A 23,165-nucleotide genomic window follows, 5' to 3' on the forward strand; every position below is an offset into this window, starting at 1 on the left:
AAGGCAATGACTTTTCAGATAGACATGACACCATGTCTCCATCTTTAATTACCAGAGCTACCTGGCAAAGGAAACCAACAGGCTCTTCCTGCTTGCCCTCTCCATACCTCCAAAGTTTGATCTGCAGAGCTGAAAGGAGAGAATGAGCCATCAGAGTCTACCGCTTCCCATTCTTTCCAGCGGTTAGGATAGAGGACTGAGAAGTAACTGCTCTTAGCCTTAGCAAGTCAATTTGAAATGGGAAACAGATGGATAAGCAGAAAGCATGGTCTGCTCATGGGACTACTAATGGACTGATATATGTATCACAGAGTTTTCAGTAAAATTATTGCTTTCCCATCATTAGCACAGGGCACTCTCTTGATAACCTTGGAAAGCCTCTGCTTTCTGTTGATAGACTTGCAGAAACTAGAATATTAAGCCACCCAGATAATGGAATCCAGAGCCTTAAAATCAAGGCTAAAGCCCTGCTTAGTTCCTGCCTGTCTGTCTCACAGGACTTACCAGAGGAGATGCATAAGACAATGTGAGACACTTCCTAAAAACCCAGGTCAAAAATTGGGGGATGGGAGGGTGGGAGTGGGTGACCAGCCACTGTTCTCCTGGCTTCACTTTCTACCAGCAATTATGACATGTAAATCAGAAGAAGGTGCCTTCAGTGTCAGACTTGAAAGAACTTAGTAAATGTATTACCTGCCTATTTAAACCATTTTCATGCTAAGATTGTCTACACACAAAAACATTAGCTTTTTGGGGGGTGAGGGCAAAAGTTGAACCCAATTTTAACCATTTCTAAAATAACTGGTCAGCGACAATTGGGTAGCCACTAGTTGTGAAACTTATTTCCCCTAGGATGCAGAGCCTGAGTCCCAGCTGAGTGCTAGGTAGTTAGTACCCGCTGAGCATATTTGGGTTAAAGCAGCTGCCACTGTCACATGGAAGCGACCACTGCTAGCTCAGTTTCAGCACGACTGGAATGTGCTATGGAAACCAGCACTTCCTTCCAGCTTGGGCTCCCAACTGCCCCAGGTACTCTGCAGCCTTGACAGTGACTGTGCTGAGTGCCATCCCCTGGGAGAACTCTGGTGAGTCCTGAAGCTCATAGGAGCCTCTCGGAGAGAAAGGCCAGAGTGCATCTGTCTGGCCACAGTCATCTTTTGGTGATAAATTGGGACAGTCCAACATCTTGAGGAAATGGGAAGCAGACTTCAGAACCCCTATAAGTCAGGGAATGGGGACCTCTGGGCCTGCCAGGTAGGTGGCAGCTGGTGACATCCCCAAGCTCCCTCCCTTCCTCTCTTCACCGCGTCCTTCTAAACTCTCCAGCAGGGGCATTGTCCTTCACTCAGAGACAGGCAGGATGTTCTGGCTGTGGGAGTCACCTGTGAGGCCCGAGGAGCGGATGGAGCGTCTGTGGAGGACCCTGTTCAGGATGTCTTTGCAGCTCCTGCGGTACTGGTGTCGCAGTAATGAGTACACAAAGGGGTCGGAGGCGGCCTTGCTGTAGGCCAAGCACTTGGACAGCACCCCCCAGTGGGAGCCGATGGGCACCGTGGACAGCTCCACCAGCCTGCGGAGAGAGGGCACGGCCGTTACCAAGAGCGCACCTGGGTGCCGCCCGGGGGCCCTGCCCCAGGTTCCCGAGACTGCCTCCTCAGGTAGCAGCGACAACAGGAACAACCAACAAGAACAGTAAGGACGGGGAACGCCTACTTTATTCCAGGCACTGTGCTGACACTTTTGCACATGATTTTGTTTAACCCTGGGAGACACAAGAGGAAATAGATGTCCCAGGAGGTTAAATAATTTGCCCAAGGTCAAACAGGCCACTGAATTGTGAAGTCAGGATTGGAACCAGGCCTGCCTCACTCTGGAACACAAGCTTATCTGAGGAATGGGCTCATGGCTAACGGCTTCCCAGCTGTTGGTTCCTTCTCAGAAGCAGCTGAGCTGCTGTGTGACCCTGGGCAAGTCTTTTCACTTCCCTGGGCCTGTATATTCTTATATGAACAGTGACATGGTTTAATAAAGTCATCCCGATGATAATTTCAGTTAGAAGAGACTGATTCTTTGCTTCAAATCCTGGCTTGGCTTTCCTAAGGAGGTTGCCTGGGAGGAAGAGCTGAAAATAATTTTGTGAAAGTTCTACAAAGCTCCAAGAAGTTCTTGCAGCAAGGAAGAATGCACAATGAGAAAGAATCTGCTGGAGAGGAAGGCCTCTTCCCAGGCCTGGGGTTCTGGTGGTCTTTGATGTCAGCCTCAGTCAGGTACCCTAAAGTGGCCTTCATTCTTTGGGGTGTATGGGGCAAGGCACGGTGCAGTCCATGTGTCAGCAGAGAACATTCTTAGAGCACTCCCGGGGCCCACCCAACAGCCCCATTCAACGGTGCTAACTGCCAGGATGGGAATTTAATAACAGGAGAGTGTCTCCTTCAGGCCAGGTATATGCTGTAGACAACCTGTAGCCTCACAATTATCCTGCAGAATAAGTATTATTATGCCCATTTTAAAGGTGAGGAAATTGAGGCCCAGAGAGGTTGAGCAACAAGCCAGGATCTCCTACATGGGAAAGCCAACTCCATCCAGCTCACATCCTTTCTGCTGGCCACACTGGGATTCAAATCTCAGCACAGATTGGATGAAAGATGCTCTGGGGTCCCTGCCAGAGCCAAGAATCCCTTTCCATAGATTGCTATGTGCTACCCAGCACTTGTGTCACTTGCCCCTCCCCATGGTACAAATGATAACTTCTGCTTTGAACAGCCAGTTTCTGGCCTGAGTCTCCAGGCAAAGAGGTGCTTTGTGGGAGATCAGGCCTGGCCACTGCTTCTGGGTGGACACGCGGCCAGGCTGAAGTTGGGATCCCCCTTTGGTGCTCAGATGGGGCTGGCTGCCCTGTGTTCCCTGGGCACCTGGGGCCACCTCTGCCTGCTGTGACAGCCGTGCTCCCATTTGTTTATGGGGCCTTAGGAGAGGCAGGGATTTCCACATTGGCACACTGCTTCTTGCTAATTCCGGATCTGGGCAGACTTTTGGATGGCCACACAGTCCTTCAAAATGACCTTTCTGGGAGGGAACAATTCAGCCCATCTCGGGCCTGGTCTGGCTCTGCTCACCTCCTCCCTAAGACCTCCCCCTCCCCAAGAAAGAGGCAATATTAATCTGCTTGGTCACATTTCCTAGTGGTAGGTTCACTGGGTTAAAAGGACTCTGCTCTGCTCCCTAGCTCTCTCTTGCTCCACTTTTGATGGTTTACTTAACCCCCTACCCCTACCCAGCTATCATGGTTAAGTAAGATGGTCTCAAGATTTGGACAGAGGGGGCCTTGCTGAGCTGGAGCCTGGAGTATAGCCCTGTCTCTAGCCCAGCTCTGGCCTGAGAGCCCTGCCTGCATTTAGGGGTTATTGGGCCCAGGCATTAGTAAAGTGGGACTTGTTTCCTCTTTCGTGGGCAAGCAGGTGGGTGTCAGCAGGATTCATTGTTCTTGGGTCCTTGGCCATAGCAGCCTCCCTATGGCCCCTGGACCCCACCCCCATTCCCAGCAGCCCCATGTGCACCAAGGACAACACTGAGACTTGCAGCCCAGTGAGCAGGGCATGGCCCCCTTCTGCCCTTCGGAAAGTGAAGCTGCTTCCCAAGGCCTGCCTGCAACCCCTTGCCCCAGAACTTCCATTAAGCATCAGGGTGACATTCACCTACTCGCTGGGGTAGGAACCCAAAAAAACCTGTCTGCTCTCAGGCTCCATTCAGGGGAAACCTTTATGCTTCTGAGCTCAAAATGCACGCATGCCTTCCAGAAACAGCCCTGGCACCACTTCCCCATGCAAAGCCCCCTGGGGAGCGTCCTCACACCCGGCTGGGCAGCAGGGTCACCCAGCAGGCCTGGGGGTGGGTCTGCATCTTCCAGCACTGCAGGAGGACCCACCACCTGTGCTTCCGAGACCCGCTCTGAGCTCCTAGAGGAGGCCGGGCAGTGTGTGGTGCGGGGTGGGGTGGGTAAAATGCTGCGGGGTGCGGAGCCTGCTAATAAATCAGAGCAGAGCGCAGAGATGTCTGTTTTTCTGATACTGGGGGAAACGCAGAGCAGAAACAAGCAGGTCATCCACTCCCCTGCTGTTCCTACCTGCCCGCCACTCCCCCAACCTGCACAGCTTGCTGGGGCAGGAAGGGGTCCAGGTGGGTGTGGCCACTCTCCCTGGAGTCACGCCTCCCCTCTTGGTGGGAAGCCCCAACCATCTGGGTCTCTGTGGGCTGGAAGTCACTGCTGGAGGGCGGCGAGGGGACAGGAAGCCCTCACTCCTACCCCCTGCACCTGCTGAGACCCCACATCCTGACCCAGCAGCCTCGGCACTCCTGGCCCTGGTGGAAGGATGGGGGCACATTTGTCAGGACTCCGAGGCCTTCTCTGAGCCCCTGGAGAGACTGATGTCCAGACCCTGCTCCACACTGGGAAGCCCACGGAGAGTAAGCCCAGGACCGCATACGGGTCGGGAAGCACAGCAGCTTCTCCCCAGCACTTCCTTGGAGGCCCCGGGAGCTGAGTGCCCTGCTAACTGCTCAGAAGCATCCTCTCCAGCCCTTCGCTGTTGTTCTCTCTATTGCAAGAGGATGGATGCAAAGCAAGCCAGGTGTCCCACACACACAGCCCAGCAAGAACCCAGATTTCAGCCATGGACTGCGGGTGCCAGCAACCACGGGGCTCCCCAGTGCCAGCAGCCCCACCCGCCTCCTTGACTTGGGTGCTGTGGGGTAGAGTGAGTTCTTGAATTTAAAGTGGTAAATTAGTGCTTTTTTTATATCTTCTATCTCCTCATATCCACTCTCCCCTCCAACTCCCATCACGTGCGTGCACACACATACACACATGCTCACACACACACACTGAGCACCAAACACAACAGGGGCCACAGAGCATTCCCGGGGAAGCTGATCCACATCTCCCCAACACTTCTGGAGAGCTCAGCCTGCATATTTGAAGACCCTGATGCTTTAAATTTTCATGAGGCTTTATTAGAATGGAAAAGGCATCTTATTAATAGAATATCAACATTCGGGAGCCACCTGCCTCTCACACCCCTCTCTCCCCTCTCTCATCTACGTCATCGCATGACTTTGAAAAGCCAAAATAATGATGCTGTCAGATATGCAAATGCCTCAAAGCCCGACTCTGATGATTTGGGACAATTATAATTTTTGTAAGCACATAAATAACTGCCTTCAAATGCTTTGTAGATGCATGAATTTTAATTCAGAAGGTATCTAATTAGAGCTTTGGTATGAGACACTGTTGGGGCTCTGCAGATCCTGCCCATCCACCCTGGCCCGAGTCCGATGTGGTCCAGGCTTGGAGGCTGCAGGAGCCGGCGTGACTGAGTTAAATGCAGGCGTCTGGCTCCCACTAACAGAGTAAGTGGAGGTTTCCAAATCTGTTTCCACTCTCCGACATGCTGGCCACAGCGTGCACGGGGCCTGAGGTTGACACGTTTGGTTGAACTGTCTCCCTGAGAGGCAATGACCACATGCTCTGCACTGTGCCAACCGAGTCTGCCAACAGCTCCCACCGCCCCCTCAGGCCCCTCCAGCTATGCGAGCTGCCATCAGCCAGGTGGGAGGGTGGGGACGACACTACACAACCCACCACCCCGCTGGAGAAGCAACTCTTACCTGCCTGCCTCACCCACGGGAGCCGGGTGCTAGTTCTGGGCTCTCTCCAAGGTACTCACAACTTGCTTGGGCCTAATAAGGTGGACTAAACCCATGGACATGGTCATCTTTCTATCTCCAGGGCCTAGTGCCCAGTTTTTGGAGATGAAACAGCCCCAAGGCTAAGTTGTAGACAATGGGCCTGATGCCGACTCTGATGGTTAAGTTCATGCGTCAACTTGACCAGGTTTGGGTGTCCAGTTGTTTGGTCAAGCAAGCACTGGCCTGATTGCTACTGTGAGGACATTTCATGGACTTAAACCGTCAGTAAGTTGATTGCCTCTATGGTTGATAACATCTGCAATCAACTGAGGAGATTGCCTTCAACAGTGAGGGACACCTCATCCAATCAGTTGAAGACTTTAAAAGATGATTTCAGCAGTCAGAAGAGAGAATTTCCATCTCTACTTCAGCCAGCCAGCTTCTCCTGGGGATTCACCAAAAGCCTTTATTGGAGTTCCCGCTTGTGGCTTGCTCTACAGAATTTGAACTTGCCCATCCCCACAGTCAAGTGAAACAATTCTTACAAAACCTCATATTTGCAGATATCGCCTGTCGGTTCTCTTTCCCTAGAGAAACCCTGACTAACACATTGGCTTTGCTCTTGGCTCTGCTGCTCACGACTTGTATGTCTTTGGGGACGCGTTTCCCCTCTCTGAACCTCAGTTTCCCCATATGAGGATGCTGGCACTTACCCTGCAGAATAGTTGTGCTGGATGCAGTAAAGCATGTATCAGTACCCACTAGGCACCTGATAGGTGTTCAATACACGACAGGGTGGTTTTAAATCCTTCCTGTTCTCCAACAGGGGAAGCTTGAGAACCTATTTGAAGACTTCAGTGGAGTCAAGGAATGAAGCTTGCCCACCTGAGAAAGTTGTCTGGCGGATGCAGACAGGGTGGGGACAAAGAAAAGAGGCACCTCCCAGCCAGCTGGATCTTCTCAATCAACCCAAAGGGGTGGCAGCTATCACAGCAGAAACTCATTCCCTTCCTTGATACTCTGGATTTGTCAGCCCCCAGCCTTCCCAGCAGCTGTCCTAATTTCAACCCACCTCCTTGCCCACATCTCCAGCTCTAGGGCTTGAAAGAGTGGAAGTAGCAAGCAAGTTGCCTGGGTACAGACACAGTCATGGCAGAGCTGTGGGAAATATTAGTTTCTGCACTGACAACTCAATGAAGGGTTTAAGTGACATGTGAACAACTTGATTTCAATCATCAATCATCTGGATCTGAGTGGGTTGTGGTATAAAGTGGCTCCCCACATCGCTGGTAGGAAAACGCAAACCTTTGTGCTCTCTACACCTAAGGGCAGTGGAGGGATGAGGGGCTGGAGTGGGTGTCAGAGTCAGGCAGAAGGGGGTGCAATGTGAGGGGTCAGGGGTCAGGGGCACAGTGTGAGGGGTCAGGGAGGGCACTGGAGCCAGGCAAGTTATAAGCTGTCTGAGCTTCAGGGTTTCCTTATCTATAGAATAGGGAGATGAGGCAGGGGCAGCAGGTGATACAGCTTCCGGCAGAGGGAAGGGACATGCAGGATTTTTTTTTTAAAGGATATCCCTGAATTAGTTTAAGAGACCAAGCTTATTGTTACTTTTCTTTTTGGAATCCCACAGGATCAGCCCACCGCTGCCTCAGTGGGTTTTGAGCTTGATTTCTACAGACAAGAAGGAGGCATGGAGGAGAGCCAGCCTTCCAACTGGAAGTCCCAGGGCTGCCCAGGTGGTGTCCAAGGCTGGGCTCAGGCCGCCCAGTTCCCTGTGTCTGAATGTCCTTGTAGAATCCTTCCTGCTCTCCTGCTCTGAGCCTCAGCTTCTCCCTCCGTAGAAGTGGCTCCCACTGCCTGGAAAACCATTTCTTGGGGGCGCTGGAGGGCCCAGGAGGATGACAGCTGAGTAAACCGTTGAGCGCTGCAGAAAGCAGAGCTGGTGTCAGGTCCAGCTGACCCTGTTACCAGGATATACTTCTTAGTGCACGCAGCCCACCTCTGACCCCTACGTTGTCTCCAGGCACTAGTTAAACCTACCTAGGCCAGGAGCCCAATACCACAGGGACTGGCTGAGCAGAGCCCATGCCCACCTCATCTTCTGCAGCACCTCTTAGGGCCAGGGTTGCATCATCCTCACCCAGCACCAGAGGGCTGCAGGGACACAGAGGTTGTGCCTACTGCCCCTGGGAGCCTGTGTTGTGTGACCAAGGAGGGGATCTGCTTGATCCTGAGCTCTGGGACTCTCCAGGGCCCATCCCGCCCTGTTCCCCAGGCTCTGTCCCCCCAGGGAGGCTCTCTGTTAGAGTGGCTGAGACCAGGAGGATGTGCTCATTTGGCAAGCCCTGGGTGATCTGCCCTTGGTGGGCAGAGAGTTCTGGGTGAGGGGGTCAGAGGCAGCAATTTTTGGGTGCCAAGCCCTTCCATGACAGCCAAAGACTGAGTAAGAAAGCAAAGGGAGTGTTGGGTTTCTGCAAAGACCCACCAGAACTTTCTGAGAGATTGAGGAGCCAGTTGGAAGTCCACTGAGGTTGGAGGTCCAACTCTGCCTCCGATTGGATGCATGATTCTGGGCAATTATTTAACACCTCCCACTCCCCCCCCAGACCTCAGTTACTTCATGGATAAAATGGGGGTGTGCACTGGCTCTCAATGTGACTGTGTGTTAGAATCACCTGGGAGATTTTGAAACTACCAATGCCCAGGCTCCTGGCCCAGAGATTATAATTTAGTTGGTTTGATGTGAGGTCTAGGTATGGGTTTGGTTTTAAAACTCTCTGGATGATTCTAATATGAAGCCAAGTAGGCAAACCACCACACTAGATTAGGAAAAGCAAAACCACACTGCAGGTTGTCTCTTCTCCTCCATCACCTCTGCCCCCTGCCCCCTCCCCAGCAGCTTTCCCGATCACTCATGGCATTTTCCCTTGAATTCCTGCCTGACTTCAGAATCCTTCTCAACCCAATGCTCCCTCCGGCCACTAGCAGTGGATTCAAGACCGTCTGCCAGGTACAACCCACTTGCCTTCCCTGGGTGAGGTGATCTACGAGAACCTTTCACCTCCAAACCCATGACTCTAGGTTCTCCGTAAGGAATCACTTCCTGCAAGATGTCACTTCTTGGCAGCTGCTATGGTCCAGCAGTGGACCCAGCAGTCTCAGCAGGCACCTGGAGGCTGGCAAGAGGTGAGCAAGTTCATGGGCACCCATCTCCCTGGGGTGTGCCGAGGGACTCCTAGCTATTGTAAAGACTAAGTATCTTGCCATAATCTCTTCTCCCCACAATCCCAAAAAAGGAGTTGGGGAGGGGTCACTGGCAGGAGGAGAAGGTTCAAGAAGGAGGTGATTTCAGGTGATTTCTGCACAAACTTGCCCCCTCTGCCTTGCCATGGGGCCTGATGCCCCTACTCAGGCCCACCTTGGGCCCCTGTTTCAATGCACCTCACCCCACCTAGGGAAGGCATCAACTTGGCTGCACAGGACACATTCTGGACGAACTCTGGCATTGAGCAGCTCTGGACAGGGCTGCCCCAGTGGGGAAGGTAGGTAGAGGCAGGAAGTCCTAAGTGCTCCCTTAGAGCAGCTGGACTTGGGATCAAATGGTTTCCTTGTCAATAAAAGATAATACTTCTCGTTCTAGAGAATGAGAAAAAAGAAGCTGCGGCAAGGGCACCCCATACCCCCACTCCAGGCTCCCCTGGCTCTAGAATCAGTGCTGTCCACCAAAACAGAATGTGGCCCACAGACATCATTCTAAATTTTCTAGTAGCCACATTCGAAAAGTAAAAAGAAACAGGTGAAATTCATCTTAATAATAGATTTCATTTCACCCAACAGATTAAAATACTGTTTCGCTATGTGATCAATACAAACGCCATTCCTTAAATATATATTTATATAGATTTGGGTTTTTTTGTCATGCTAAGTCTTGGAAATCCAATGTGTGTCTAACAGCACACCTCAATTCCAACCAGCCACAGTTCAAGTGCTTCGTAGCTGCCTGTGGCTGGAGGCACCTGCTGGACAGCACGGCTCTAGACCTCAGCTCCTGCTGTCCCTGCACCTGGGTTGTCCCCCTGCAGAGCAGGCCCGTTTCCCAAGCTGCCTCCGTGTAGCCCCAGCCAGGACAACTTGCTCCTGCCATCCTCCTTGCTGCAGAACCTGGGCCTCCACATCCCACCCCCCGAGATGGCATGGTGTTCAGTTGGGTTGGAGGGCTGGATCCACAAAGCCAGTGTCCCCATCAGAGGGGTCTCCAGCAGGGCCTCACTAACCCTTGCCTCCCCTGTTGGGTCCCTTTTGTGCTAGGCACAGAGAAAGTGCTAGAGAAATGTGTGCTGAAATGAAATGGGGACCATTTTGCTTACTTTGTGAGGTTTCCATAGGATGGCCTCTTCGTGCATGTCCATAAGAAAGCCCACAGGGGCTGGGCTGGGGCACTGGGGAGCGGGGAGTGGTTTCACCTAAGTCATTTTTATATTTATGACATTTTCTGGGCTCACATTTCTCTCCCTAGTAGGTTGTCAGTCGTCCCCATAAACAATGAATACTTTTGCAAATGTTTTTAAAAACTCAAAATGCATCCAATCCATTTGCAGGGAACATCTTGAGTTGTGAATCTACCATCAGTTCTACCGAAACATCATTTTCTGGGCACTATTAGAATGAACCAGGCTGTACTCAGAGAAAAAAAGAAAATTTTGTTGGGAAATGAGGTTAAGCCAGAGAAAACTCCACAAGTTTTAAGTAGGAGCCACATAACCTATTTTCCTCTGAGAGTTCAAATTCACCTCCTTAGCCCACGTGCTGGTTTGAATCTAATATGTACCCCAACAAAAGCCATGTTCTTTTAATCCAGTCTTGTGGGGGCAGACTTACTATGGTTGGGATCTTCTGATTAGGTTGTTTCCATGGAGATGTGACCCACTCAGCTGTGGGTGAGACCTTTTGATTAGATATTTCCATGGAGGTGTGACCCTGCCCATTCAAGGTGGGTCTTGATTAGTTTACTGGAGTCCTTAAGAGAGCTCAGGGGCTGACACAGCACCAGACGTTTGGAGATGCTAAGCTAAGAGATGAAGCCCCGAGTTTGCCCCAGAGAAGCTAAGGGAGGACCCACAGACACTTAGAAACACCCTGAGAGAGCAAGCAAGGATGCACGGGAGCTGACAGAGAAGCTATGGGAGACAGAAGCCCAGAGACATTTTGGAGAAAGCCAGTTTGAAACCAGAACCTGGGAGCAAAGGACCAGCAGACACCAGCCACGTGTCTTCCCATCTGACAGAGGTGTCCCAGATGCCATCGGCCTTTCCCCAGTGAAGGTATCCTCTTGTCAATGCCTTAGTTTGGACACTTTTTGTGGCCTTAGAACTGTAAATATGTAACCTAATAAATCCCCTTTAGAAAAGCCAGTCCATTTCTGGTACATTGCATCTCCAGCAGCTTCAGTAAACCAGAACAGTTTGCATCTCAGGCTGCTGTGGGACCTACGAGGAAAGTAGCCCTGCGTGGCCCTCTCCCTGAGGCACATCCCCTCGCCAGCTTGGCCGGAGTGGGCCCTGGGAGCACGCTGTTCATATCATAGGGAGGGAGGGGTGCCCCGGCACTTCCTGCATGCCAGCCTGTGCTATACCCTGCCCCCTACCCCTGCCCCCTTGCCTGTTGCCCTCTCAGCCTCTCAACAATCCGAGAGGCGGGCACTATAACCCTTTCTTTTTTACAGACAGAGGCTGGAGGCTCACAGAGGTGATGTCATGGCCCCAGGCCACATGTGCAGGAAGAGGGGAGCTGGGACTTGAACCCAGGCAGGTACACTGGAAAGCAGCAGAAGCCCATTATCTTCTGTCACCATGCATCGGCTTTGTGTCCCATGGAACGCACTGAATTACTGCTTCCTGGTTGGAGATAGAGGGTCTAGAGCCACTGTTCTCAACCAGAGATGGTTCTGTGCCCCCAGGGGACATTTGGCAATGTCTGGAGACATTTTTGGATTTAAAACTGGGGGTAGTGCTACTTACATATAGTAAGTAGAGGCCACGGATGCTGCTAAATATCCTACAGTGCACAGGACAGCCCCCCACAACCAAGAATCCCCCCACAAATGTCAGTAGTGGTGAAACCTAGTGGATGGTTCTAGAAGAATGACTTGATGGTTCTGCTTGCCCTGATCACACCCATCCAGAGACCCCCAGGCAGTTCTGGGTCCCAGGTTTAAGGGGAGATGTAGGCCCACTGGATTTCCCCCCTGAGAAAGCAGCATGCCACCAAGAAGACAGAGGTGGACACCATGGGGTTAGGTTATGTGGAGAAAAAAAGATGCTCACCATCTGCTGTCTATGGGGTTTCCTGGGAGGAGAGTCAGACACTCCTGCTGACCCCAGAAAGCAAAGATGGGAGCAGTGGGTGCAGCTCCAGGGAGCCAGGCATCAGCTCAGCAGGAGGGCAAATGGGGACAAGCCAGCAGCAGCAGGACTCTATGGAAGAGCATGGGGTCCCCATCCCCAGGGGCAGGCAAACAGACTCTGGCAGACAGCTGGGCAGGGAGGTCCTACCAGGTCTCTTATAGCTGAGGATGCTGTGGGGGTGCTGGGATGACAGGCTGGGGGAGCTGGGATGACAGGCTGTCTGTACATGCTCTCTATCTCTGTCTGTCCATGTCTCCATCTCTCTCAAACACACACACGGACATGCACACAGACACACACACACACACACAAGAGAGCCCTGCTCAGGTCCTATTTTCCAGACTCAACAAAAGGTGTCTACATCCACCTTCTCATGGAATGTCAAAGTTCCCTTTTTATAATAAGCTTCCAAAATGGTTAAGACACTGGATATAAAGTTGTAGACTTTTAGTCTACAAAGCTGCTGGAGTCTTTGTTTGCCTTTTGTGCGGGGATTTTACAGCTAGAACCAGTTGGCTCTTGGAGCCCCCAGCCCTGAGGCCTGGGTAAGGTAATCTGAGGATGGCAGATGCCCTGAGTTGATGGACAGGTGGGCCCAGGGACTGGGTGCAGGGTGTGCTCCCCGCTCCCCATGCAGCTGGCCTGTGCCCTGCTATTGGCCAGAGTTGTCAGGCTGGGGGCCCGGGGCTGGGAGGCACCGCATGCGGTGGACAGTGGGAGCCAACGGCTGCAGGAGGCTTTCCTCGGTCTTCTCTCCTCTTTCCCTTTCCTTTAGCATCTTCTGGGGGCTTGATGGGGAGTCAGCTTGGGGGGGCAAAGGTTAGAGTGATGTGCTTTGGAAATCTGGTGGGGGAGCCTTTCGCAATTTAGGTTCTGAGTCTAATCCAAGAGAATTCAAGGCTAAGGAGGAACAGCCTCAGCCTGTGCCCTTCTTCTTACCAAACGTGGCCAGTTCACTCTGCCCCCAGCACACCCTCCTGGAAGAATGTCTCCAAGGGGGGCAGGTGCCTTTGAAGGATCCCCCAGGCCCTGCTTGGCTCTTCAAACCCCTGTCCCTACCCCTCCTCCACCCGCAGCCCCTGATGCACTCCCCACTCCCCCAGCCAGGCTCACCTGGTGATCACGTAGGGCGCAAAGCACACGAGGAAGGTCCCTAGGAAGGTGCTGATCTTCCTGGTGGCCCGCTGCCGCCGCCGCCTCTGCTCTTCCAGGCAGCGCTCCCGCACGCTGTGCCAGAGAGAGAAGGAGAAAGTGACCCTGGGGCATGCGTTATTCTCCATAAGCACAGGCAGTGGCCTCTAGTGTAGGAACTCGGCTGGAGCCAGGGGAATCTGGGGTCAAGTCTGGGCTGTAGCTGTGTGACCTTGGGCAAGTTACTTGACTTCACTAAGCCTCAGTGTCGTCATCTGCAAAATGTGGATAACAATATAGTAATATATGGGAGAAGTAAATGCATAAAGCACATAAATGCATAAAATGCATTTGATGCATAAAGCACTTAGCACAGTGTCCCAGCAAATAAAGAAAGTGCAAACAAATATCAGTTATTATTATTACCTGCATCATTTACTGATCACCTGCTCTGTGCCAGCCCCAGAGCTCCACACTCTCTACGTATTATCTCTAATACTTATCTTCACAATGAGCTGGCCAGGTGGGCTTTACCTGCCGGGTGGGCTTTACCTGCTGCATTCTACAAAGGAGCCTCAGTGAGCTCAGTGAGGACAAACGATTTGCTCAAGGTCACCCAGCTGGTAAGTGGATCCAGGATGTGAACCCAGGGCTGTTTGACTCAAAGCTGAACCTTTTCCATCTGGGGCAGCCACAGACTCTGGGAGAGCAGTCGTGCTTGGGGCTTCCTTTCCTTGGCATCTTGGACCCTGTTTTGTCCACCCAAGGCCTCTGTCCTGCCAGGAGCTGCGAGCCCCTCATCACCGGGTCATGGAGGCAGGAGTCACTTGATTACTCCCGAGGCCGAGCTGGAGAAGCTCAGTGCCTGCCAGAGTCCCCAGGACGCTGGCCAAACAGCTCCAAGGATGTGGAAACACCATGTTTCCTGACTCCACTCTGCTCAGGACCAGTCAGGAATGATGTCCCCAAAGCCAGCTGAGAGCAGGGGCTCTTCCAACCTGGTTCCTGCAGTGATGGGGAAATGCAGCAGCAAGAGCAAGTCTGCTCACTGCCAAGGTCAAGGAAAAAGCCGTGGGAAAGGCGAGCCTAGCTGTGAGGTTCCACGGGCTCCAATCTCATGTTTCCATTGTTTATTTTAAAAATGTAAAAATGATCCAAATGTTTCCAAAAATGGACAGGCAGGCAGGCTGTGGACAGAGTTGTCCAGGCAGTAAAGGTAACTTGGCAGAGTCAGGCCAGGGTGGCAGAGACCCAGATCCAAAAATAGTCCGGTCTATTCCAGGAAAGCAAGCAGTGGAGAGCAGCCTCACGTGCAGCTTTCACGCCAGGGCAGCCTCCACTTCCTTCCATGAGAATCATCATTTTAATTCTTAATTGAAACCTTCGTAATTATATTTTCCATCACAGATAGGAAATCCCATTTTAATTTGGATGGAAGGCCCTTGCTATTCTTGCAGAGTATTCCCTGCCTTGAGTTTAAAGAGTTGGGAACTGGAGTTTGGCTTAGTATAAACAGGTTTCATACTGGCAGAAAATGTATTACGAATAATGAATATTACTGATTATTTACTAATAGCTAATATTAATAACACCCACATTTTTGGGGTCTCTAATGCATGCCAGATTAGATACTGTGACGAGAGCTCAGGCTTATTAGTTTATTCAAAACAATGACTCTAAGCTCGAGGCTGCCTTCTTTATGCTCCCTGTGTTCCTGATGAGGAGACTGAAGCACAGTGGGGTTTAGAAACTTGCCTGAAATCACACAACAGTGACTGGTGATAGAAGGGTGACCAGCATGTCCCAGTTTACCTGGGACTGTCCTGGGTTTAGCACTGCAAGTCCACATCTGGTTTGCCAAGGACTGTCCTGGTTTTAAAGCAGAAGGCTCCACACCTGGGACCCCCGTCCCGGGGAATCCAGGGTGGTTGGTCCCCCTGGGTGGTGGCAGGACCTGCACCAGGCTGTGGCGTCTGGGGTCTTATACATCACTTACCACTACTCTGTCCCCCACACTGCTAGGGAGGCACCGGGCATCGTCTCATCCAGAAATGAGAAGAATGTACAGCTGGGAGCCAGGGGTGACTTTGCCTTAATTCACCCAGTAAGGAACGGCGGGCTCCATCTTAAATCTCCTGACTGTCCATTGACACCAGAGTTTCTGCAAAGTTTTCTACCAAAGTCCTCTGGCTCGTGTCAGGTGTGCAGGATGCAGTTGGTGACAGAGGGAAGGCGGAGGACAGGGCCTGAGTCGTACCCCCCACAGTGTCTGGGTGCAGTGGGATCTGACCAACTCGTCCTGACTTGCTGGGGACCATCCTGGCTTTGAAACTGAGTGCCCCACATCCTGGGATGCTCCTCCATCCCATGCCCACCTGTTTGTTTTAATATAAAGATGTTTTCCCCCAAAACATTTAGTGCAACTGACGCAGTATGTGCTGGGGAAGTGGGCGAAAGGCTGGGTGCACTCTGCCCATGAAAGGAATAGAGGATTCTGGGTACCCCTAATAAATGAGGACCAAATTCAAATAAATGGCTCATCAAGGGGACTCCACGGTAACTGGCAGTGGCACTGGGTCTAGAGATTCCTCCAATATGTGACCCTGACAAAGCTGTCTAATTCAAAGGTGCTTTGGAGTAACCCTGAGTGAAAGAGCTCTGGCTTGGGTGTCCTAGTCCCAGCTGTGCTCCTCATGGCTGTGTGGCCTTGAGGAAATAACTTAGCCTCTCTGAATCTACTGCCTCATTCTCCTGTGATGGCTACCATTCATCACATGGTTCACCAGCTACCAGGCCCTTGAAGTCCAAGAAACCTCTTCAGGTCTGAGAACCCTCTTGGTGGCTGAGCACCTAGCTGCTTCTCAAGGATCAATAGCCCCCTCACCCTCCCTCAGTAGAAAATTCTTCCCTGGAGATATGAAGCCCTGGGAAATGTTTTACAATCAGATATTGGTAAAAGCTATCGAGATCTTCAGAAGCATAACCTGAAACATATCACCATCTCTGAAGGAATTAAATGGATACTGCACTGGCTAGGACATTGTAAAAAACCTTTGGGGAATTAATTTAATTTGGCCCTGCAAGGCATTGTGTAGCAGGGAAAACTTAAAAAGCAAACACCCTGCAAGTACATTATTTCTTGGGGCACCCACAGTTCTAAGCCCAATGCCCTAAACCCAGGAAATGCCCAACATCTGTATATTATGTGAATGGATGAAGAGCCCTTAAAGAAGATCTTAGGAGTACTAAACTCAGTTGTTTTTCAAAGTGATGCTCTCAAAAGAGATGATAGTGAGCTAGAAATATGTCCTAGACTAGATTCATTAAAGCAAGCCTTCAAAACCTCAAGCATTGCAGCTAAAGCTGGGCTCGTCAGTGGCTGTGGAGTCATGGGAAGCTTCCATGGGCCTGGCCTCCTTGCCAGACCTCAGGGTTCAAACCATGTAATTGCTGTGTGGCCTTAGACCAGTTGCATAGCCTCTCTGTGCATCAACTTCCTCATCTGTAAAATGGGGATACTAACAGTATCTACCACACAGGATTAGATTGAGATGAACTGAGTTAACAGATGTAAAGCACTTAGGGACGTGCCTGCCTCAGGGTAAGCACTCCATACACGCTTACCATTATTATCACTCACTCGATGCACAGTTATTGAACAATCACTATGTTCCAGCACTGCCTTGAACCCCCCAAACCACAGGGCTCCTTCCTACTGCTTAAGGGCCTTCTCTTCCTGCCCTGTGCATTCATGGGAGAGGCAGCTGCAGCCAGGGGCTGCCCCAGAGGTGCATCAGAGCGAACTTGAAGTCAGGAGCCCTGGGCTCCAGCCTTGCCTCTTGTGCTGGCTCTGTGACCTTCTGAGCTCCAGGGACCCAGTGGCTGCTGCCTGTGGGGTGGATTCTGTGCCTGGGAAGCATCTGGCTTCCAGGTCCCATCATGTCTCTGCTTTGGGACTGACTGGTTATATGCTATGCAGATGTGTTCTCTCATCACTCACCCAGCTGACTGATAGGGAAACCAAGGCTCAGAGAAGTGGCTTGTGCGGGGTGCAGGTGGGTACAGATTCCCAGTCCAGTGCTGCTAGTGGGGAGTCCCATCGCTCCTTCCCTGAACTCTGGGGCTCTCCTGATTTCCAGGTGAGAAGAGGGAAGTGGCAGGAGGTGAGTAAAGCCAGGCCAAGCCCCGGGCTCTGAGGGAAGCAGCACAATCCTCTTGCTTATTGTTATTATTTTACCACAATATGAGAGCAGCTCACCCACCTCCAGAACATCAATCCCACAATAACAGAATCACTTTGCACCTGCTGTCAATTTTGTTCTGCAACACTGAGCTCCCAGAAATCTTATACAGGCTTGTGAGCTGTTATTTTACGTATTTGCAGATTAGGGTGCTGAGTTCTGGAAAGGGTTGTAACATGTCCAAGTCGCACAGGGAGTTTGGGATGGACTCAGGATTCAACTCACATCTCCCGACTCCCAGCCAGGGGTGGTTCCACCAGACCCCACTGCCTCCCATAAAACCACCAAGCAAATGCAATCTGGGTCCAGCCACACGAATGCAACATCTGGACTCAGGCAGAATCCATGGGGCCGGGGTGCAAGGCCCAAAGCACCCCCAAGGCAAGCTGTCCAGCTGTTTGTCTAGCACGTGAGCTGTGTGTGGGGGCAAAGGGGCTGCTGAGGGCTGGGGCAAGGCAGAGTTTCTCTGAGAACAAAGCAGACAGACCTGGGATCTCCAGCACTGTGCAATTTGGGAAAAAAAACAAAAACCAGGGGTGCAAGAGCCATTCCCCAATGGGCTTCAACAAGAGGGCAAAGGGCTCAGGAAATCCTCAGAATATCTGAAAAGTCAGTGAATGAGGCAATCACAGTGAAAACCATCTGGCTCCAGACACCCCCATGTCCTCAGCAACGTATTTGGGTCTCAAATGATCCCCAGATGACTGTCATCTGTCTGGAGCCTGGACCCGAGTAATCATGGCGAGCCAGATTTATTTTCTGGTTTTAAGAGAAAGAAGCGAAAGGCAGGAGGACACAGTGACCAAAGGAGCCCAGTACTTGGGATTGGGATGCTGGGGTGAGTTGTGCTGCGTTCAGACCCAGCCAAGGGGCCCTCACCTCCCCCATGAAATGAGTTCATAGGGTGAAGGAGACGGGCCCACTCTGAGCCCACACCCTCTGGTCTAGACCAAGCTCTACACACCTAGGATGTGGAATTCTTTGCCCAAATGTCCCAATCCAGCTTCAAAAAATGTGTACAGTTGTCCTCCGTAGCCCTGGCCGTCTTCCTCTAAAGGTGTACGAGGCCACCTGTGTGCTCACCTTGAGTCTGTTAGTGAACAGACATGCACGGAGCCCAGACCTGCAGCCTTCAATGTCCGCCTTGTGCAAGTAAGGCCCCCAGCGGTGCTGGATAGGACTGGGGGAAGGTAAGGCAGGTGAGCTGTGAGCTTGGGGCCAGCCCTGCTTTCCCATGCCACCAGGTCTTATACTGAAATTCCTGGATCCTGAGGATTCTCAGTTTGACGCAGCCTGGTTACTCCTTATTCATCAAGGTAGGGTGATAGAACATTTGGAGAGCAGAATAGTTCATAAGCTTAATTTAGAACTTTTAAATATTTAGGTACGTATGGTTTGTGAGCCCCCATCTGAAGACTTTAGGACACGCCTGAATACAATTCTTGGCTTGAGCCACTTTCCACATTTGTTAAATTAGGCAAGCTCCTCCCTTCCCTGGGTCTCCCAATTTCTTCATCTGTAAAGTCAAGGGCCCAGTGAGATCATCTCTACGGGTCCTTCTGGCCTCCTGTGCTGCAATTCCAACACCCTCCAGCCTTGGCATTGGGCCAAACCTCGCGGGGCAGCTGTAGAGGCACTGGGGGGTCCTGCAGGGCCTTCGGGACACTCGGAGGAACATTCGGATGGGTCAGGTGCAGCATCCAGGACATGCCAGCACGTTCTATTTCCCAAGCAGTGACCCTCAGCTAAGCCAGAAACAGCAGAGCCCCAGCATCGATGCCCAGCTGTCCACCTTTCTCTTCCATGTCGGGACGAGCCCCAAGTCCCCAGGCAGCTCCGGAGAGGAGGCCCGGCCGCAGCTGGCCTGCAGGCCCGGTTTGGGAGTCTGAACCAGCAAACTAAGCAGTCGGAGGGCCAGGCGGGCGAGGGACGTGAGGATTCCAACGTGCTGCATAAAGACAGTGACTCCAGAAACCAGCATGTGGAGGCAGGAGAGGGGAGGGCTCTCCATCAGCTGCTGCTCCCTCTGAATCCCAGGTTTCACTGGGAGCACAGGGTCCCCCATCTTTTGGTGGCAAGTGACACGAGGGTCTCCAGTCTGCTCCTCCCTGGTCATTCTGAGGGTAGAGCACAGCCAGCTCCTGGGAGCTTCTTGAAAAACTCCACCCTGGACTTCAGAGAACTCAAAATGGGCCCCTTTTAATGAAGTCCCAGGAGGCCATCAGAGTGTGGCTATTAAGTAAAACTTACAGTGAGCAAATATTCCACCCTGCTGCTCTGTATCTGTCCAGAGGGAGAAACCTGACTTCTGCTAGTGGGGACTGGCCACCCCCATGTCCCACGGGCTCTTAGCCCCAAACAGGCCCGGGAGGCTCAGCTGATCTTCTGGAGGCCTTAAAGCCTAAGGCCCGGGCCTGCGCTGGGGGCAGCAACCCAGACCTCACTCTGAAACATATCATCTGTGGGAGAAGCTTTGCTGAGAGAGAAGCTGTGGATGGGCTGTCAGGGAGCTGGTTGGTCCCCTTCTGTGTGGCCCAGCAGCCGCCCTCTCATGTCCCTACAGAGGAAGACAAGCTTGTGCTCACTGAAGCAGCGGTGCTGTCACAGCCCCCCCTCCACGGGGACCTCAGGGGGCTCCTGTCGGGACTGGAAGAAGGCAACCCTCAGCCCAGAGCCCTTTCCTCTCTCCGATGCAGAGTAGTGCTGCCCCTGGGTCACGGAGGGGACCAAGGGGTCCTCCTGGCAGCCAGAGGGGTGAGGGCTGGGGAGAGGTACAAGTCCCTTGGGGTGGGGGAGGGAAGGTAACAGAGCAGCTGCCTCTGTTCCTGAGCCTCCCGGGAACTCTGCAGCATCTGGCCTGGAGTGGGCAACGGGTGAGGCAGATTTGCAGGAGTGGTACACACTCTACCCAAAACCAGCTGGGAAGGAGCCACTGCTCCCCCTGTTCTGGAAGGTAGAGGAAGGGCAGGGATGGGGCATGTATTGGTCAAAATAAGAATGGATTCCTCTCCCAGCTCAACCCCTCCTCGAGAGTGAGACTTCTGGGGCAAGAGCCCACTACAGACATCATTCAGGTATTGGGAGGCAACGACACTGCCCTATAGCTTCCTGTGCAGGCCCAGGGCCTCGGGAGCTACCTGTTAATGGGAGACGCCCACCCCCACCCCCCTGCCGGGTGATGGGAAGGGGAAGTAGCCCCTGTAGCTCTTGTAGCAACTGGGGCTGGCAGAGTCTTTCTTTAAATGTGTGAGCCACGCATGTGCACTCACAATGAGAGTCAGCCCTTGTCTGTGTCAGTGTGCACACATGGCAACACATGGCTGCACATGGGGCAATGTGTCTGTCACTATGCAGTTGATATGTGAGCAAGGGGATTGGGTGTGTGTGGCACAAACTGTTGTCAAGTCTGGTTTTACAGGCCACTGGTAACTGGCAGGTCACCTTTGGCACATGATTTCCTGGGGGAGATCCTGGGGCTAAAGTCCTTGGTCCAGTGTGTAATCAAGGAATGGTGGCTCTGAGAAGGAACAACAAACACACACACACACACAAGCACCTATTTGTGCAAGCACGGTGATGTCCGAGGACCTTTCTTTTTATTGCTAGTGGGCAGGAAAAACTCAGAACTGATGGAGCCCTTGCTCAGATTCACACCTCCCATCTGCCCACCCCAGCCATGAGCTTGCTCCTCCCTGGAGGGGGGTCTCCTGTACCCTAGACATCGAGGCCCCTGGCCCGCCAGAGCTCCCCTGGTTCCTGGGGCTCTGCTCAGACGGAAGGGCCCTCGCTCTCCCTGCATGGCTGCTCTCTGCCTGTGTCACCTTCTGGGCCATCTGGAAGTCAAATTCCCCTTACCTGGGGTCACAGGCCACAAAAGGGGTGCCCCACTTTTCCCTGGTCTGACGGGACTATAGAGCAGCAGTGGCAGCCGTTCACCTCTCCACTTCTTAGTCTCACAGGGAGTACTGAGGCGAGCTCAGGACACCTGAGCTACGAGTTCCTTCTCCTCTCTCTCTCTCTCCCCCCCCCCTCTCTTGACTCCCTGGGGAGGGCAGCAGTTCCCAGCAGGTACATGCCCCGGGGCTGCTCACCTTCCTTTGCCTTCCTGGAGACAGCGACCAGGGTGAGGGTGGCAGAGGGTGGGCAGGCTTCGTCCCGGAAGTCATGGGAGTGACAGCTGTGTGCTCCAAGTCGGGGGGAAGAGCCCCTCACCCCCCACTGCAGAGTCCACCAGACACTCCTTTGAGGCCCCACACGGGAAGAAGCAGTTTCATTCCATCTGGCGAGGACTCACACCCCCTCACACACACACAAGCACACACACACACAGCATTCCAAGACAGAGGCAGAGGCAGGAGAGAGGAAGAATCCAGAGGGGCAGCGTGTTTCTGCTTGAAGAGCAATGAGGGAGCTTCCTAAGCAGCTAGGCACCTTCTCAGCACCCGATTAAAACCTCTTAAAGGGTTTAAGCAGTTAAAACAGATCACCGCCCTCCTATGTGCCATTTAAAGTGAAAAGGACAAAAACAGAAAATAAGAGTAAGGAACTCCAACAAAGTTCTGAATGCCGTTTCCACCCTGATGCTCTCAAAAGCAGTGCAATATTGTTCCAGCCTCATTTTTTGGTGCCACTACTTAGAGGATGCTCTAAGCACCTGTCTTAACGTCTCCTCTCTGTCCCCCTCCCCAACCCAGTTTTTGGAGGAGAAGATCAAGGCTGGTGGGGTTACGCGGTTGTCTCAGGTCGCACGCTGGAGCGTGGGGGAGCCGCGGGGTCCCCCAGCCCTTCCCAGAGCCCTCGCCTGGGCCCCCCCTCACCTGGGATGGATGTCCACGAGCAGCACGAGCGTCTGCATGGTGATCACGTCGATGCGCTTGCAGTGGAAGCGGGCCACCGCGAGCACCTTGAGGTACGTGCAGCAGAGCACGACGAAGGAGAGCAGGAAGCTGAGCGCGTGGAAGGCGCCGGTGAAGACAGCGAAGCGCAGGCGCTCGTCGGGCCGCCGGCTGCACAGCGTGCAGGACGCGTACAGCTGGTGGAAGCCGAGCCAGGACAGGGCGAGGGCCGCGGCCGGGAAGGCGAGCGCGTGCAGCCACGTGTAGGCCACCATGAGCGCGGCGTCGCGGAGGCGCATCTTGGCGCGGTAGCTCAGCGGGAAGACCACGGCCACCCAGCGGTCGATGCTGAGCGCGGCCATGCTGAGCATGGAGTTGGTGGCCAGGAAGGTGTCGAGGAAGGCGGCCAGGTGGCACAGGCGGTCGCCGGCCGGCTGCCGCTGCGCCACGACGCCGGCCAGCGTGAGCGGCATGTTGACCACGGTGCTCAGCAGGTTGCCGCACGTGAGGTTGAGGGTGAAGAGCGCCGGCGCCTGGCGGCGGATGTCGGCGCTGTGCAGGAGGCAGAGCAGCACCAGCGCGTTGGACAGCAGCGAGACGCCCATCGTGCCCACCAGCAGCCCCGCCAGGCCCGCGTCCCACGAGTTCATGGTGAGCGCCCGCAGCCGCCCCAGGGCGGGCGCTCAAGGCCCGCAACCCGGCGCCGCCATGGCGCAGCCCGCGGCCGGCTCAGCCTCTTGGCCGCGCCGCCGCCCCGCGCCCCCCGGCCCCCGCCGCCATGGCTCGCCGGAGGGAGGTCGAGCAGCCTCCCCAGAGCCCTGCGCAGCCGCCCGGGCAGGCGTCCCGACGCGCAGCCACTCCGGATCCTC

General features: G+C 53.2%; 1 protein-coding gene across 1 annotated transcript; it reads right to left on the bottom strand.

Annotated features, from left to right (window-relative positions):
- Positions 1–1,341: 1,341 nt before the first annotated feature.
- GPR26 (G protein-coupled receptor 26) lies at positions 1,342–22,946 on the bottom strand. The gene is made up of 3 exons (XM_037805366.1): positions 22,279–22,946; positions 13,203–13,316; positions 1,342–1,570 (listed from the first exon to the last, which is right to left on the bottom strand). The coding sequence occupies exons 1-3, from the start codon at positions 22,944–22,946 to the stop codon at positions 1,342–1,344; spliced, it is 1,011 nt and encodes a 336-aa protein (XP_037661294.1).
- Between the last annotated feature and the right edge of the window lie 219 nt (positions 22,947–23,165).

This window comes from Choloepus didactylus, chromosome 15, assembly GCF_015220235.1.
Source record: "Choloepus didactylus isolate mChoDid1 chromosome 15, mChoDid1.pri, whole genome shotgun sequence".
NCBI lineage: Eukaryota > Metazoa > Chordata > Mammalia > Pilosa > Megalonychidae > Choloepus > Choloepus didactylus.

Bases quoted from the DNA above. Each gene is read 5' to 3' on its own strand.
- GPR26 (XM_037805366.1), bottom strand. From the start codon at position 22,946: ATGAACTCGTGGGACGCGGGCCTGGCGGGGCTGCTGGTGGGCACGATG. The intron at 13,317-22,278 runs GTGAGGGGGGGC...TCTCTGGCACAG, and splicing joins CTCGTGGACATCCATCCCAG to CGTGCGGGAGCGCTGCCTGG. The intron at 1,571-13,202 runs GTGAGCCTGGCT...CTCTCTCCGCAG, and splicing joins GCGCCCTACGTGATCACCAG to GCTGGTGGAGCTGTCCACGG.